The 10,919-nt window shown below is 61.2% G+C and overlaps 1 protein-coding gene across 1 annotated transcript; it reads left to right on the top strand.

Annotated features, from left to right (window-relative positions):
• Window positions 1–355: 355 nt before the first annotated feature.
• FGF3 (fibroblast growth factor 3) lies at window positions 356–7,691 on the top strand (the record flags this gene model as incomplete). Its single annotated transcript, XM_081239370.1, has 3 exons — window positions 356–575; window positions 2,857–2,960; window positions 7,371–7,691. The coding sequence occupies 3 exons, from the start codon at window positions 356–358 to the stop codon at window positions 7,689–7,691; spliced, it is 645 nt and encodes a 214-aa protein (XP_081095496.1).
• Between the last annotated feature and the right edge of the window lie 3,228 nt (window positions 7,692–10,919).

The following is a 10,919-nucleotide window of genomic DNA, read 5'->3' as shown; positions in this document are numbered from 1 at the left end:
GGTCGAGTGTGCGCTGGCGGCGCCCGGCCCGAACCCCGCGCCCCGCCGGGCTCCCCACCCGCCCGGCCGCCCGCCCCTCCCGCGCCTCCGCCTGGGGACCACGTCGGCCTTTTGTTGCCCAACCGTCTTTTCTTTCAGCTCTTTGCGCAGCAACGGAAATTTCACCCGATCCTGGGTGAAAATTAAAGGATCTCTCTTTCTCTCTCCCCCCCGCCCCCGCCCCTCCTCTTCGCTCCCCTCCCCCCACCCCGCGGAGCCGGCTCCGAGCGCCTCGCCCCGGCTCCGCCGCCGTCCCTTCCATGGGCGCCGCGCTCTGCTGCAGCCGCCGCCGCCGCGGGGCGGGCGCGATGCCGCGATGGGCCTGATCTGGCTTCTGCTGCTCGGCCTGCTGGAGCCCGGCTGGCCGGCCGCGGGCCCCGGGGGGCGGCTGCGGCGCGATGCGGGCGGCCGCGGCGGGGTCTACGAGCACCTCGGCGGGGCGCCCCGGCGCCGCAAGCTCTACTGCGCCACCAAGTACCACCTCCAGCTTCACCCGAGCGGCCGCGTCAACGGCAGCCTGGAGAACAGCGCCTACAGTGAGTGTGCGCGGCCCCGCGGCGCCGCGCGGGGCATCCCCGGGGAGGAGCGGGGCCCAGGACGGGGTTGGTGCGCGAAGGGTGCCCAGGGACGCAGACCAGCCCTGCTGCCAGAGGGAGGCCGCCGGGGTCCCCGGGCCTCCCTCAGCGTCCGGGAGGAGAGCGAGAGTGGAGCTGGGGAGGGGTGGGGCGCGGGACACGTCCGAAGAGGGCTCGGGGCGGTGGCTGCCCGCTGTCGGGCCGGCTGGCCTGGCCCAGCCTGCCCCCAACCCCGCCCGTTCGTCCGAGGGGGTGCGAGGTAGGCCGCCCGGGGGCTCCCTGCTCGGCTGGGTTCGGAGGTCCTGCCAAGTTTGAGCCCTTGGAGTTTTTCGGAGAAAAGGCCCTGGGCAAGGCATTTCTCATCCTCTTTATTATTTTGACGATTTCTCCTCCTGCTGCCCGCCCCGGGGCGCCCCGTCATCCCCGCCGCCCTCGCGGCTCGCGGCCGCCCCGCGCCGCCTCTGCGCGGAGGACACTCGCCCGGACAGAGCGGGGCTCTGGGAAGGCGGCCGCAAGGATAGAGAATCGTGTCCCCAGACCGGAATCCCCAGCCTTCCCGCCTCTACCTTTGGCCGCAGAGAGACAGGCCGGGTGCGCGCCCCGGCCGCCGGGTGGGGGGGGGGGCGCGGGTTGCGGCTTAGGAGCACGCACGGGCGTCTGCCTGGGTCTGGGGGCGCAGATCCACTTTCACCGCGCCCAGCAGCCAGGACCCGCGCTCGGACTGCGCTGGAGCCGGAGTCCCGCGAGGCTCCAGGGTTTGGTTCCTTCGGCCAGGGGACCCGGGCTCATGCTGAGCCCTCCTTGCAGGAGCGCAAGGCCAGGGGGACTCGAAGCAGCTCCGCTCGCTGGGGAGCTGGAGGCCCGAGGCAGGAACTCAGTGGGGAGCGTGGGAGTGTGGCGAGGGTCTCGGGGGTCCTCCGTGCGACCCGCGCTCTGCTCCCTCCCCGGGCGCAGGAAGTGGTGCGGTGGATTCAAGGCGGCGGCCGGAAAACTCTACTTCCTCCAAGAAAGCGGCAGTCGTGCGAGGGCGTCTTCGGCAGACGCCTCCGGAGCCGCGCGGTGGGAGCCAAATGTTGCCAGGACGTCCTTGCGCTCAGGACGGGGTTACGGGAGCGCCTGCGCTCGCCTAGTAGCGATACCTCGTTTCTCTCCAAATCCAGCCTCCCCCTTGAGGCATCCAAGGCGGGCAGCCCATAGGCTGAGGGAGGAGGCCGCGCGCCTGCAGCCGCCCCTGTCCCGCATCCAGATGCGCCCTTCTCTGGTTTTCGGGCCGGTGCCGCGGAATCCGCCCAGCCTGCGTCCCGGGGACGCGAGAGGCCCGCATCCTGCACCCCCGTACGCTCCGCACAAGCCTCCGGCGGCCCGCGTCTGGGCCCTAGGATGGCTGATGTGTTCGGGGCCAGACGCACTGCCAGAGATGCGCCCCCTGGAGAGGGCACCAGCTGTTGCCCCAGCCGCCCTTCCTCGGAGCCATTCTCGGGGGACAATGGCCCCACCTGGGGCTTCGTTGCAGGTCCCCGGAAAAAAGTGCTTTCGGGTCCAAAAGGGAGGCGTTGGGGGAGATTTCACCTTTCTTACACTCAGTGGAGAGCGGTGAGCGCAGGTGGCTTCCCTTTGTGAGCTCCGGGGTCTAATCCGGCCTCCCGCCAACATCCTGTAACCTGCATACAGGCCCGAGACAATGATCTCACGCCCACGTACATTGCCAGCGGGTTTGGGTGGCACCCAAAATGCACCAGTGGATTCCATTATCAACTCACCTCAGCAAGGGCCCAGCTCCCTCTCCGGGGCCTCTCCTAGCACCCCAGTGCTGCCCGTGAGCAGGGGCGTCCAGACCCCGCCATCTGCAGCAGGGCTTTGAATCCCAGTTCAAACACCTGTGCGCGGCCTTGGGCAAGTCACACAGCCCCGCAGTCTCAGCTTGCTTGTCTGGCCCATCATGAAACTAGCTCACTGAGTAGCGGAGAGGCTCCAAGGGGCTCCATGTCCTGCAGAGAGTCAGCATGGAGAAATACTAGTTTTATTATTTCCCTCCCAGGTTTGAATTCTTCTCCTGCACCTCGCACCCAGGCGTTTCTCCCTCCCCTGACCTTCCAAAGTCGCCCACTTTGGGCGTGTGCTGCCCTCCCCTCCCCCTCCCGGAGCTGGGCTTGGCTTTGGGCAGGGCCATCAGGGGCTCAGCCCTCACCTCTGGGCTCTGTGGGAGGTGGAGGGCGTGATGGGCCTTCCTGACTCTTCCCAGGTATCCTGGAGATAACAGCGGTAGAGGTGGGCATTGTGGCCATCAAGGGGCTCTTCTCCGGGCGGTACCTGGCCATGAACAAGAAGGGACGGCTCTATGCTTCGGTGAGTCCAATTGTTCATGTGGTGAGGGTGGGCACAGATGGAGCAGCCATCTCCCTTGAGCATCACATCAGAGGACATAAGGGGACATGGGCAGTAGAATGCTTTGTCCGGGGATATGCAGGACCGAGCTGGGACCAGAACCCCAGGTCCCGTGGCCCCTCGACCAATGCTCTTATGGCTGCTTCTGTTTAGAGGCAGCTCTTGGCTGGGGGGTAGACACGTCCTATGTTCTCCAGTGCTGTCCGGTTAGAAAATGTTCCTCCAGCCATTCTGTGGTCACCTTCAAGGTAGCTGAGAGTAGGGGAGAGATTGTCCCCCAAATTTCTACCAAGATAAATGGACTCTAGCAGGCCTTGGGATGAAGCAGGGATGTGCGTTGGGCAAAAGCTCTTCTGTGGGGCTTCCGTGGTGGCGCAGTGGTTGAGAGTCCGCCTGCCGATGCAGGGGACGCGGGTTCGTGCCCCAGTCCGGGAAGATCCCACATGCCGCGGAGCAGCTGGGCCCATGAGCTATGGCCGCTGAGCCTGCGCGTCCGGAGCCTGTGGGCTCCCCCAGAGCTCTCCTGGGGGTGAGGAGGGGAGGAAGCAGGGCATGGCACAGCCAGGTCTTCCCAAGGGTGGAAAGGCAAGAGCTGTGAGTTCATAAAAGGGAACCAAGAGGAAGGGAGACAGGACCCAGGTCCCAGACGCACAGTTTTGGAGCCCAGTCCATGCACCGCCTGGGTCTCTGCAACAAAAAGTGTCCTGTAACTCTGTGGCCATTGGCAGTGTCCCTCCCCCAAGGGCGGGGAATACATGGAGTAAAATACATGTACTGGGAAATTTGCTGCCTCCAACTCGTCATTACATGCAATTTGGCTGATATTCCCTGAGCAATGAGAGGTTTTCCATCCACACATCACCTAGACGACACAGCCGAGGACCACCTCCCTGCAATTACCTTTCTCCATTCAGTCGTGTTTGCAGGGGAAACACACCAACATTTCCCAGCCCCTCTGAAGTCAGGCAAAGCGCGATCAAGAATTGCAGGGGAATCCTCCTTGAAGCAGATTATTTCATCACAGATTTTTCACGGCTTTGCTAAAGGAAATGCAGAAGTTGGAATGTACCCATTTGTTTTCTCTGACCCCGAGGCCCCTTGACAGAAGCTGTGTCTGAGAGGAGGGACCCTTGGATGCCCAGCCTTTTCTGTATGTGCTTCTAGAGTCTGCAGACACCACTCGTGGTTTATAAGGACACGCCCTTAGCCTGGGGTCTGGTCTGACTTTTCTTGAGGTGGACGGTGGCTCTCCAGACCCCTCCGGCCCTGCGGCCCTGGTGTCAAGTGAGCAGAACTGACTTTCTCTTCCCTGAAATGGTCTCAGACCACCCACAGTTGCTCCCATCCCTTATGGAGAGGGCACACCTTGCTGGCCTGCAGTCCTCGTGCAGGTCTTACGGACCAGAGAGGACCTTTGTTCACGCTGGGAAAGTTCACAGAGTGGGGCAGGTAGGGCTGAATCAGGAGGGAAGCTTCAGGTCTCTGCCGTCTCTTCCATGGAAGACCCAGGCCCAGGGCTTTGAGGGACAGAACAAGGCATGCCCTGGGGGATCCCAGTGGGTCAGAACCTCCCTGTGGCTTCTGTCCCTGAGAGCTGATGGCAGTGGCTTTGGAGATGGAGAAGAGGTTCTTGGCCCCACCCGGGATAGCCAGGAGGTCTAGCTGGATGGGGTGGGACTTTTCAGAGCACCTGGCAGGGAAGGCCTCACGGCTTTGCAGATAACCTGGGAGGTGAGGCAGCCTGGGTGCCATCCCTGCCACCTGCCCTCCCATCCCCATCCTGCCACCACCAATCTGCCTGCAAGCGCTGCTCCCACTGCCCTGCCTCTTGGCTGTCTGAGTTCCCTAGTCTTTGCCATCACCCTGCTTCCCACCCTCCAGGCTAGCTCATGCACTGTGTGAGTCAGTGGCCCTTGCACCCTCACAGCCCCCAATTCCAGCCCTGATCTCCCTTCTGAGTTATAGGTGCCCCCGAAATGTCCTGACAGCAGAGGACAGAGACCACCCTGGCAGAGGGCAGCGCGCCGCCAACAGAACTCAGCAACTCCCCTGACTCCTCTGCCGTAATTGTCACCCCACCGGCCACTCACTCAAGCCCAAGGTCAGCTAGGAGTCCTGGTGGGCACCTCCTTCTCAGCCCCACATTCAGTCCATCTCCAAGTCCTCGAATATACTTCCTGAATCTCTCTCTTCAATTTCTGTCTCCCTCTTCCTTATTCCTGTGGCCAGTGCCCTTATAACTCAGGCCCTCATCATTTCCCAGCTGGACCATCACAACAGCCTTGGGACCCAGCTACTGGACGCCAGGGTCTCCCTCTTCCAGTCCACCCTCCCTCCCTTCCCCCTCCTTCCACCCATCCATCCATCCATCCATCTATCAACATCCATCCATCCATCCAACCATCCACCTCTCCTTCCTTCCATCCATCAGCATCCATCCACCCATCCATCCATCCACTTACCCTTCCATCCATCCATCCATTCATCCATCCATCCATCTGATATTCATTCCTTCATTCCTCACTGTCCTAGGCACTTACCATATGTCATACTCTATGCTAGGTACCTGCTCAGGGATCTTCCTAAAATGAAAATCCACTCATGTGATGGCCTCTGGGAACTCCCCATTACCCACAGATTATCACCCGGATTCCTCAGCTCAGCTCACGGAGGAACCACCCAGGGCACCTTCTGCCCCCATGCCCCACCATCACTGCACAGCTCGTGCCCCCACTCCAGGCTCTGGACCCCTTTGGCCCTCCAGGGCAAGCACTGCCGCTCGCCACCCGCTGCCCACGCCTTTGCCTGTACTCTCACTGCCTGCAGTGTCCCTGCTCCCAAATGCCCACCAGAAAATGCCCTCCCCTCCAAGTGTCACCCCACTGGGAAGGTATCTGGCCACTCTGTGCACCCCTGCCTGGTCCCCGCCTCCGCCCTGCCCGCCGGCTCTCCTGGAACAGCTCCAGGTGCTGGCAAGGCTGAGGCCCAGCTGGAAGAGCAGCACCCCCGGGGGGCAGAGTCTGGCAGCAACAAATAGAATTAGAGCTGGTGGAGCCCAGGGCTGGGGGACTCTGGGGGCGGCACGTGTGGAGCAGAGTCTGAGGTGGGACCGCAGGGAGGGGACTGGCATTGGGAAATGTTGTCACGGTGAGTCTGTGATGCCTTTTTCCAGGTGATCTTAGACCCCCCCGCAAGCCAGGATCCCCTACAAGATGCAAACAAATGCCCTGCCCCCGAGAACCCCTCCATAGGACCTGAGCCCCTTGCCCTTTGAGGCTCACAGGACTGTACCCCTCTGGTGGCCCCCCAAGTGTCCCAGCAAAGAGCAAGCCCGCCAGGCCCCCTGGGCGATGGGCCTCAGCCCTGGAGGACGTACCTTCTCCAGGACAGAGGGGCCTGGGAGGAGAGTTGGTTCGGCCGCTGAGTTTTTCACGGAAACTCAATGCGGGGTGTGGGGGGGGTGGGGGGTGGAGGATAAGATGCTAATGCAGCATGCCCGGCGTGGGGGTGGGGCCGGTCTGCCCTGAGCCCACCCACCCCAGAGGGCAGGGCATCAGACCCCTCTGTGATCTGGGGTCTGGCACCACCCCTGGGCCTCAGTTTCCCCATCTGTAAAGTCTGGAAGTTGGTCTCGGGCAATGGAGTCCGTACTCAGACCCAAGGAGCTCTGGGCATCTACCGAGGGTCTGGAGAGCAGAGAGGAGGGGTTGGAGTTATGGGGGAGGCACCACCCCTCCGCTTCAACCAAAGCTCTCCGGCCTTAGCTCTGGGCTCTCGTGTCATTGGGAAGAGGTGTTCGGTGTTTAACATCTTGCTTCCTGAGGTCTTTTGGGGTCCCAAGCTGCCCAATGCGTGGAGCTGGCCCCGAACAGCCTGTGACCCCTGAGAATGGAGCTGCAGGCCGCTGGGCCACCTGCGCTCAGTAGCTGCTCCCCTCCCCCTCTGCAGGTGGGCACAGGCCCCGAGGGTCTCCTGCCCCGCGGTCAGTCCCAGGAGGGAAGGCCAGTCTTTCTGTGCAGCTTTCCCTGTGCCCCCAGCCCTGCCCTTTGAAACAGCGCAGGGAGGGAAGCACTTTGGGGGATGGCCCTTGGCATGCCCGTCCATCCACGGCTGAGCTGGCATAAGGCATACCCACCCCTCCTCTAGCCCCTGACTGGAGAGACCCCACAGCCACCTGCGGGGACACTGGTGAAAGCTCCTTACATTCTGGGTTTGCACCTTTGTCCCTCCAGACACCCGCCTCCAAGAGGGCAGGGACCTGCCTTCCCCACCCTGCCCCGGACTGGCACAGACCCCTGCTAAGGGCATCCCTCCCTGCCCACATCCTTGTGGCCTCTGTGCCGCTGACCTTGGCCCCTGCCCGCCCCACAGGAGAGCTACAACGCCGAGTGCGAATTCGTGGAGCGCATCCACGAGCTGGGCTACAACACGTACGCCTCCCGGCTCTACCGCACGGTGCCCGGCGGGCGTGGGGCCCGGCGCCAGCCCAGCGCTGAGAGACTGTGGTACGTGTCTGTGAATGGCAAGGGCCGGCCCCGCAGGGGCTTCAAGACGCGCCGCACACAGAAGTCCTCGCTGTTCCTGCCTCGGGTGCTGGACCACAAGGACCACGAGATGGTGAGGCTGCTCCAAGGCGCAGCCGGGCTCCGCGGCAGCCAGTCCAGGCCTCCAGGCAGGGCCACCCAGCCCTGACGGCAGCGGCGGCGGCGACAGCGGAGGAGGCTGCGGGTCCGGGGAGGCCGAGCTTAGCCCCGGCCTGGGGAGCGGAGGCTTTGAGCATCCCTGCCCCACGGCTGGGCTCCGAGCTCAGGCCGCCTGGTTGGAGGGTGCAGACCAGCCGACGGACGCCTAGTGTCCACGGTCAAAGCTGACCCAGTGTGTGCAGGGATCCGTCTCAGACTCTCCTCTGGCCTGCCCCTGGCTGCATCAGAGCTGGCTGCTGCTTGCAGGGCCCAAAGAACACGTTCCCAACTCTGCCTGCTTCTCTCAAACAAGGGTCACGTCAGAGGTAGTGTCCCCGTGTCGTGGCTCGGAGGGGGCCACTTTAAACCAGGACACCTGTGGGTTTACGTCGGCCAGGAGGACCCCAACCACCCACGTCAGGCCGACCGAGGCATCTCCCTGCAGGGCAGCCGTGGGACAATGGGGGCGAGGGATGTGTGTGATCAAAACATTAAAGTATTTTATTCTACTTTGTTATTTAACAGATAATGATGCAGCCTGAGGAAACGCTTGCAGGTTTTACTTGCACATATTTGCTTATGATGATGGCAGAGTCCATGCCAAATCGATGTTTTCAGATGTAAGATTGTATTCTGAGAAACTGGGAGAAAGATGCATTTTAATCCCCTGGGTATGAAAGGCAGTATTGTTTTGAAACTGATAGATGGTTTGTGTGGATGGAAAGAAGAAGCTAATGCGCGCGTGTGTGTGTCTCTGTGTGTGTGTGTGTGTGTGTGTGTGTGTGTGTGTGAATTCCCCTGGGTGCTTGCGTGTGTGTGGATGCGTTCCTGTGCCTGTGTGTGTGTGCATGAGTCTATGTGTGTTTGTGTGTTCATGTGTTCCTGGCTGTGCATAGATGTGCACATGTGTGGAGAAAGAGAGAGATCTACTTTGTTTAGAAATCCCCAAAACTCCGTCTCTCCTGAAGCTGTGTGCTTCTCCGTGGACTATTTTGAGCACTTGGGCTGCAGGCCAGGTATGGCCATCCCCCATCTCCTTCATCCTCGCAACCTACCACCAGGGCCTTGAGCATTCCTGCCTTTGCCTTAGAAGTCGAGGCTCAGAGAGGTGATGCGATTTGCTGGAGTCCGCAGCCAGTAGGTGGCCCGACTAGCTGCCATCCCTACCCGCCCCCCAACACCCTGCTTCCCCAACAGTGCTGGTGGGCGGGGGTCACCTGGTGCAGGCCCAGGTGAGAGCCAAATGGCGTGGATAGTGCATTCACTCTTCCTGGACCCTAGAGGGGGCAGCCCTCCCTGACGGCCGGGGCTCAGGTGAGGGGTATGGCCTGAGCCTGTGCCCACAGAGGACCTCAGCACTGCTCCCCTGCTGGGGTCACCCACACGAGCCAGACACACAGGAAGGCCGGCTCAGCACTGACACCTGTGCAACATGTGAAAATCCTGGCAAAGAGCTGCTGGGCATAAAGACAAGGACGCTGCTCCCCACCACCGCCCCCTCGGCAAGTCAGATTCCGAGGAATTGTCCCCCCCACCTCACCTGCAGGAATGAACATTCACAGCTACAATCATGAGTTCATGCTGGGCTGTCACCCTTGAGTTTTGTCATTTATCTAGAATAGGATGCAGCAGGTGCTACCTTTGCTTCCATTTTGCAGATGAGGAAACTGAGGCTCAGCAGGTGAACTGGTCCCCGCGCGTCCTTAGGAGGATGCAGTGGCATCCACCCCAGCACTCATTGCTACACCATTAACCGACAGGCCCTCAACAAGGCAGAGGGAGACATTTGGGGTCTTGGTTAATATTGAAAACGAGTTAGACAAGAGAACGTGTGTTTTCCGTAGTTAACAGGCTGTGCTTGGGTCAGTCCGGAGCCCTCTGCAGGCCAAGCAGCTTCATTTCGGGTGTGGGTCAGGAGAGAGTTACGTGTTGAATCACCCCCCACCCCCAAAATTCATATGCTGAAGTCCTGCCTAGTACCTAATCGATGCCTCAGAACGGGGTCTTATTTGGAAATAGGGTTGTTGCAGATGTAGCCAAGTTAGGATGAGGCCGTGCTGGAGCTGGGTGTGCCCTGCTCCGTGTCCCTGTAAGAAGGGAAATATGAGGGCAGACTTGAGCACAAGGTCAACGCCGTGTGAAGATGAGGGCAGAGATTGGGGTGATGCTTCCACCACCGAGGAACGGCAGAGATCACTGCAGATCTCACCAGAAGTTAGGGAAGAGGCCTGGACCAGATTCCCCGCCACACAACACTCAGAAAGGGCGCACCCTGCCCACACCCTGATCTTGGACTTCCAGCCCCCAGAACTGGGAGACAATAAATTTCTGTTGTTTAAGCTTCCAGCTCTGTGGTACTTTGTTACAGCTGCCTGAGCAAACTCATACAGGGGACAAGGGGCCCAGCTGCCTATCCACTCAGGTGACCCCTCCCAAAGGGAGAGGGACCCTGCTTTTATTGAATGAGGAGAAAGCAGGGTAGGCCCCCAAGCTTAACCTGTGGTGTCCGCCAAGCGGCCAACACCAGGCCCATCTTACATGGGCTTTGGGGGGCCTTGGGGTGCTCAGGATGGGGCCTCGGAGGATTTCCAAAGAGGAGCCTTCACAAAGTGGTCCCATCCCTTTCTGTTCTTGAACGACAGACACTCCCCTGAAACCAGCTTTTTGTTTTTTAAGCAATGCAAATGAACCCCAAAGGGAAAAAGCATTTCGTGTCAGTTTACAAGCACTTAAGTAAATATAGTGGGACCCAGGCTCTGGCCCCCAAGTCACTAAGAGCTGCTGCGTCCCCGGGACTTTGGGCGGACGGCCTTGTACCTGAGAGCACTTTGGCAGGTTGGGGGAGGGGGCTCACCCATGTGGCAATGCCACAGCTACGCCCGTCTCACAGAAGGGGACACTGAAGTGTGATTTGCCCGATGCTGGGAGGGAGGCTGAGGGCTGGCCAGGTGCGGTGCCCACGGAGTGTGTGTCTACCAGCTGCCAGGGCTCCTGGACCCAAGTCGGGCTCATGGGAAAGGTGGCTTTGCCTCTGCCCTGCTCCACTCTACCTCCCCTCCTGCCTCACCTGGCCCCCAGGGGGCCCCAGGGGCCCTGCCAGGGGAGACACTGCTTCCCCCCACCCAGGGAGCGAGGCCCACCCACCCCAGAGCCACTGGCCGCCCTGGCTTCCCTCTGTCCGGTTGGCATGTTTGCAGGACACCGAAGCTGGTAGGGGTCTGCCCTGGGCGACCCTCTG

This window comes from Mesoplodon bidens (assembly GCF_964165515.1).
Source record: "Mesoplodon bidens genome assembly, chromosome: 7".
Lineage (NCBI taxonomy): Eukaryota > Metazoa > Chordata > Mammalia > Artiodactyla > Ziphiidae > Mesoplodon > Mesoplodon bidens.
Note: the sequence above shows the minus strand (reverse complement) of the source record. Positions and strands in the feature narration are given on the sequence as shown.